General features: G+C 38.3%; 1 protein-coding gene across 1 annotated transcript; it reads right to left on the minus strand.

Moving 5' to 3' along the window:
• Positions 1-1945: 1945 nt before the first annotated feature.
• Positions 1946-3148, minus strand: LOC115966908 (probable disease resistance RPP8-like protein 2). The gene is made up of 2 exons (XM_031086039.1): positions 2918-3148; positions 1946-2740 (listed from the first exon to the last, which is right to left on the minus strand). Exons 1-2 carry the CDS (start codon positions 3146-3148, stop codon positions 1946-1948), a joined length of 1026 nt encoding a protein of 341 aa, XP_030941899.1.
• Between the last annotated feature and the right edge of the window lie 3952 nt (positions 3149-7100).

The raw sequence follows: 7100 nt of genomic DNA on the forward strand, positions 1-7100 counted from the left end.
AAGCCAAAAAAAGTATAACTGTCATCACTATCAAAGAGAACTCACAACCACAATATTTTTCATAGTACCATTTTTTAAGGAAAAATGAAATTAGAGATTATTTTATTGAATATGTTGAATGATCTACAAATTTAAATGATTAGCGATTTTTATCTTTTTGTTTTATAATAGGCTTTTTGTTGAACAATTTGTTCACTTGTTGTTTGGTATTGTCTTGTTTTTGTTTGGTTTATGTTTGTTGTTATTTGGGCTAATATTTATTGTTGTTATTTAAGATTTTTTTAAAAAAATAATAATAAAAGGGATTAAGGATTATGTTTGGGGGGCAAAATTAATTTTGGAGTAATGTTACGTCCATAACATTTTTACAATTAATCTTATGCAAAAAAATGTTATTGATGGGTAAAAAAATAATATCGGTATTTGGGTCAAATTAGAATTAGCAACAGCTTATTACATTGACTTTGTTGTGAAATTATTATTAAAATGTTGTGAATATAACATTACTCTTATTTTTGTTGAACCCAAATTTTTGTCATTCTCAAGTTAAGGTATTCAATATTTTTATTAGATTGGTCACAATAGGTTAGTTTAGCATATAATATTTTTTTAACAAGTGTATATATATATTTTTTTGCAAGTCAGGGTGGTCTTGTGACCACCCTAGCTTGCATGTGGAGTCGTCAATGCTCCAAACCAAAATGAATTTATCATCAAAAATTACGTCTACAATATTTTTACAACAAATCATAGGTGGCTAATTGTTATTGGTTAAAATTTGAAACTAACACCAATATTACTTTTTTGCTTTAACAATAATAACTAGTAACAACCTGCCACTTAGGATTTGTTATAAAAATATTGTAAAAATGTTGTAGACATATCATTTCTCTAAATTATTAGAAAGTTTATTTTATTTATTTTATATTTTTAAGTAGCAGTAAAGATTTAAAAGCTAGGATAATTAGGGATGTAGAAAAAGTAACAAGTACACAGCATATCATACCAGCAATATATGAACTAAAGGACGAAACAGAGGAGCATTGACCCCCCCTCAGGACTCTGCCCCCGCCAAAACATAGCATAACAAATGAAGCCTCTCAACTTCTACTCTCTCGGTAAGTTGGGTCAAGAGGTGGATAGACTTGGAGCTTACATCCATTCCTCATCTGATTCCGCAACTGTTGAACCATCTTTGCCAATGTTGGACCAGGATATAAAACATGCACATTCCAAATGGCAGTCAACCAATGTAGTTCTTCAGGGGGCATAAAAAAAAAAAATCACAACACTCGATGATCAAACGTTGAAGCCTTGGCATTTCACCTTTCCCCATAGAGCAATGTACAACTTGCATTTTTGCCATTTTAAAGACTTCAAGTTGACAAAAACTTCTTTCATCACAATCGACGGTGATCTGATGATGGCCATCTCCTACTACTTTGAGTATTCGAAGGTTTGTAAGGCTACCCAACACTCTCATCACGCCACCACCAAATAAGTTTGCGCCTACAAATATGGTTATCTTCGTGAGTGTCAAGTGGAATGAAGTTGGACTTGAAAGCAACATAAGTTCATAAATCTTCAAAGTTTGTAAATGCCGCAAGGGATGGAGGCTTGACAACAGTCCTGACTCCGTCCATCTTATAGAATGCAATTCTAATTTTTGTACATTAGGAAATCTGGCCTTGGCAAAGAGAGTCTCAATGTCTTCATTTATAGCTATACCAGTAAGGGCTTGAATATTCAGTAAAGTCACTGTATTGTCAGTTCTCGGTACAGATGTTGGCCCATCCAAGTACAAATGTCTTAATTTTTGTAACTTCCATATCCCTTTAGGCAAGCATTTTATTTTATAATTTGTCCTTTCAGAATTTCTCAGGTCCAACGTCTCTAGATTCCAAAGGCTGCATATGGAATCTGGAATGACATGAAGCTCTCCAGATTAAATGCTCAAGTACCTCAAAAGGATCAGGTTTTCAATTTTGTTGGGGATCGGACAACAAATGCCCATATTACTAAGCTCTACCACCTGAACCAACTTGTTAGTTTCACATAGCCATTTCAAGTAGTTGCTTTTAACAAGAGGACTCTCGAGCTTGACAACCTCCCCAAAGCCTATGAAAGAACAACTATTTGAAGGCTCACAAGGGTTGGAAGAAATGTCTGGATGGTTGGCACTGTGGATGGAAATTCTACGGGATTTGCTCATAGGTGAAAGGTTAACATTTGAACGAACCTCAAGAAGCTTCTCTTCAGCACTCACTGATATACAGAGGTGTCGTAGAAGATTATGGATACGACATGTTTTGACTCCTCCATCAAGCCTCTTCGCTGCTATTTGAATCAAGCTTTGATCAATGAGTTCCTCCAAGTAGTCCTCAGCAACATCCTCCATATTTCTACTCCCAGTTTGCTGTATGAATCCCTCAGCTATCCAAAGTCGGATTAGTTGCATCACTAGTATCTCAAAGTCTTTTGGGTAGAAACCAAAATATAGAAAGCATGGTTTCAAGTGTTGGGATAGGTGGTTGTAGCTTAAAGCCAATATATCTCTGCAAAATGATTTATTTTGATCCAGATACCAATTGACATGGCCAATCAATTTCAACCATGTTTGATGTGTTTTCTCCTTATTTGCCAGAAAACCTCCCAATACCACAATTGCAAGTAGTAAACCATGGCAACTTTCTACAATTTGTCTCCCTGGAGTTTCAAGTTCCGGAGGGCATGTATCTCCCTAAAACACCTTCTCAGAGAAGAGCTCCCAACTTTTATCTTGGTCAGGTAATTGGAGTTCATAAGGGGGAATATAAATACTATTATTATGACTACTTGCATGCAATGCTACTTCTTTTATTCTGCTAGTAATCAATATTCTACTTCCATTCAAGTTTTTAGGAAAGGCAATACTTACCTCATTCCATACTTCAATTTTCCAGATGTCGTCCATGACAAGTAGGTACGTCTTGTCTTTCAAGTAATGGAACAACGCATTTTTCAATTCATTGTCATTCAAATCTTGCAATCCTTCACCATTCTTTCTGTAAATACCTCGCACGAAACTCGACAAGGAATTTCGCAATGTATGGTCTTGTATGTGTTCCAAGAACTCAAACAATGCCTTTTTGAATTCCTCATCATTCATTTCCACGGCACCTTTCAAGTCTTCAACTGTTGAAGATTCTAGAAATATTTCCAAGTTGGTAGACTTCTGTATATAGATTGATTGTAAATACATATGTTTCCTAGATTAGAGATTTGCTCTACTGGCTTGGAGATTTGTAGTCCTAAAATTTAGCATTCCAATTATGTATTGTGGCTATTTATGCCCACAATATTGTAAAAAGAAAAGTATGAATGAAAACCAAGTTTTGACTTGGTATCAGAGCCTCCCAAAAATTTCCATCACAGCAAACAACTACTCCCATACTACTCTGAACAACCATTGCAGTAAGCAACTACCACCATATGGCTTCCGAATCCTCTACTCTTGAACCATCAATCCCAGTAATCCATATCCAATCTGAAAATTCTGGCTTCCATGCCGGAGTTGTCCTCACAGAAGTTAACTATGATGTATGGTCCCAAATATTAGAGATGCAAATCGCAGGACGTGAGAAGCTCAAATATATTATGGGTAAAACCGAACCACCGAAGGAAACTGATGCTACCTATGCAAAGTGGTATGCAGAGAATCAAAAGGTCAAGGGTTGTTTGCTGACCTCCATGTCGCCAAAGATAATGAAGCGGTATCTTAGACTGCATACCGCAAGGGAAATCTGGAGTGCTCTTGCTAAAGCATTTGATGATGGATCGAATGAGACACAACTCTTTGCACTAAATCAACGTGCCTTCACCACCAAACAAGCTGGTCGACCTCTATCAACTTATTACGGTGACCTTTCCGAAATTTTCCAAGAATTAGATTATCGTGATAAAGTTATCATGAAGGATCCTGATGATATTGTCACCTATAAGAAATTTGTTGCACGGTTGAGAGTGCACATCTTTCTTAGTGGTCTGGATGCAGAATTCGAACAGATTAGAGGTGAGGCTCTTCGGAAGGACCCCTCGATGGACCTCGACGACACCTATGCCTATGTCCGTTGAGATGCTATACGCCAAGCTACCATAAATGCTGAACCCGATAATCCTAAGTCTTTCGCTCTAATGGCTCGACGCTTTAAGCCCTAGCCTCAACAATTCACTCAAAAGACTGATTCTGACCAAGCACGATCTCAGAAGGGCAGTTATGAAATAGGCGCTGCCAAACCCAAACGTTTGTGCACTCACTGTGGTAAGACAGGCCATACAAAGGCACGATGTTATGACTTAATTGGCTATCCAGATTGGTGGGATCCAGCAAAGGCACCGCGCAAGCACAATTCGAAGCCACACCACAACCACCAAGCCTCTATTGCTGTGACCAAACCTTCCAATGATGTTGCAGAAGCTTCCTCTTTGATTGCTACTTTAGGTAACATTGGTAAGGTTTTCCATACTTCTGCATTAGATAGTAGTAGTAGTACATGGATAGTTGATTCTAGTGCTATGGATCACATGACCTTTGACAATCAGCATGTTCCTCTATGAAACAACCCACCACACATATAGTCTCTACCGCCAATGGCAATCCCTCACCTGTGATTGGGGAATGTTCAATTCCTCTCTCAGATAATTTGAATCTTGATTCTGTTTTAGTTGTACCTTTCCTCAACCATAATTTATTGTTTGTCGCTCAAATAACCAGTGCATTGTATTGTGTTGTGATTTTTTGGCCTAACCTTTGTGTTTTTAAGGACATTCGAACTCGGAAGGCGATTGGTTGTGGTACTAGAAGGGGGAAGCTGTACTATCTGGATTTGAAGCCTACTAGCTCACATCATTTGGCTCAAGCTCTTTCAACGAGTCAAATCGATAAGCCCTCCGAAATTTGGTTCTAGCACAGGCGCTTGGGTCATGCGTTTTTTGGATATTTAAAAATATTGTTCCCAAAGTTGTTTTCTCAATTAAATACTTCAGATTTCAAATGTAGTATTTGTGAACTTGCAAAAAGTCACCGCGTATCATTCCCATTGAGTATGAATAAAAGTCCAGTACCTTTTATGTTGATTCACTCTGATGTATGGGGGCTGGCCAAAAACCCGTCCTTGAATGGTTCTCGTTGGTTTGTCTCATTTATTGATGATCGCACTCGTATGACTTGGGTTTGCTTGATGAAATCAAAAAATGAATTTAGCTCCTTATTTCAGAAATTTCATAAGATGATTACCACTCAATACCAATCTCACATACAAGTTCTTCGCACTGATAATGGTGGAGAATTTGTTAATTAGGACCTAAAGAAGTACTTGTAAGAACATGGCATACCTCACCAGAAAACTTGCCCTTTTTCCCCTCAGTAAAATGGGATTGCAGAGCGCAAGAATCGCCACCTACTTGAAGTTGTACGAGCCTCCTTGTTTGGAGCTCACATGCCTACCAGTTACTGGGGTGAAGCGTTCAATGTTGCGGCTTACCTTATTAACCGTGTACCCTCTAGCTTGCTAAATTTTCAGACTCCCTTTAAAGTTCTTCATTCGATTGTAACTGCTCCTACTGCTCCAAATTTATCACCTAGAATTTTTGGGTGTGTGGCATTTGTGCATCTTCCTAAGCCATTGCGTGATAAGTTCGAACCACAAGCCCTACGATGTGTCTTTGTTGGCTATGCCTCACTTCAGAAAGGCTACTGTTGCTATCACCCCCCATCATGAAAAATGTTTGTCACCCTTGACATTGTCTTTCATGAAAATGACATGTACTATACTGTTCCCGAGTCCTCAATTCAGGGGGAGAGACAAAATGAATTGCAGACTCTAAATCTAAATCCTTCTTTGGACCATTTGGATACAAGTGGTGAATTTTTGGATAAAAGTGGTGAGTGTCCAGAGGAGGAAACTGTGTGTCCAGAGGAGGAAACCATGCTGCGTGAGCAACCTGTTCTCAACCAACCAGAGATTAGTTTGAATGGGGAAAATAATCAAAATCAGATGGAAGCGACTCCACTTCAAGTACCATCTAACCAATCGTTTTCTCAGGTTAATTCCTTTCCTAAACCACATGTACAACCCCAGTCTAAATCTCAATTCCTTCCAAAAGTACTACCTAATCGAGCCACTAGAGGTATGCTTAGAGTAAAGTATGAACCTGTTCTTAGCTCCAATCCTAAGTATCCCATGAGAACTATGTATCCTACCATAGACTATCAAAAGAAAGTGAGTCATTTGCGAATCAATTATCTGTTGTATCTATTCCTACTAACATGTAGGAAGCTTTGGGAGATCCTAGGTGGAAGGAAGCTATGAATGAAGAAATGAAGCCACTTCAAAAGAACTCAACTTGGAAAGTTGTCAAGCTACCTGAAGGAAAGAAACCTGTTGGATGTAGGTGGTTTTTCACAGTCAAATACAAGGCAGGTGGAACCATTGAACGATTCAAAGCTAGATTAGTCGCCAAGGGGTACACTCAAACTTATGGAATTGACTACATGGAGACATTCGCACTAGTAGCAAAAATCAATACTATTCGTATTCTTATATCCTTGGCAGTGAATCTTGACTGGCCATTGCACCAATTTGATGTGAAGAATGCTTTTTTGCATGGAGACCTACCAAAAGAAATATACATGGAGTTGCCCTCTGGACGTAATATGCAGTCAGAAGGTGGAAAACATGTTTGCAGATTAAAAAAGGCCCTATACGGTCTGAAGCAATCTCTGAGAGCATGGTTTGGATGGTTTACGAAGTTAATGAAAGCTTTTGGATACAAGCAGAGTAACTCAGATCATACTCTTTTTGTGAAGCATAAAAAAGGAATGATTACTTGTCTCATTATGTATTTTTGATGATATGATAGTAATGGGAAATGATTCAGAAGAAAGGAGAGCATTGTAGAACCATCTAGCTCGAGAATTTGAGATGAAGGACCTTGGTCCATTGAAATACTTCCTCGGTATTGAAGTGTCAAGACCAAAGGAAGGTGTCTTTCCATCCTAACAAAAATGTGCCTTGGATTTACTAAGTGAGACTAGTATGACGGCATGTAGTCCAGTTAGC

The sequence above is a fragment of the Quercus lobata genome, chromosome 11 (assembly GCF_001633185.2).
Source record: "Quercus lobata isolate SW786 chromosome 11, ValleyOak3.0 Primary Assembly, whole genome shotgun sequence".
Taxonomy (NCBI): Eukaryota; Viridiplantae; Streptophyta; class Magnoliopsida; order Fagales; family Fagaceae; genus Quercus; species Quercus lobata.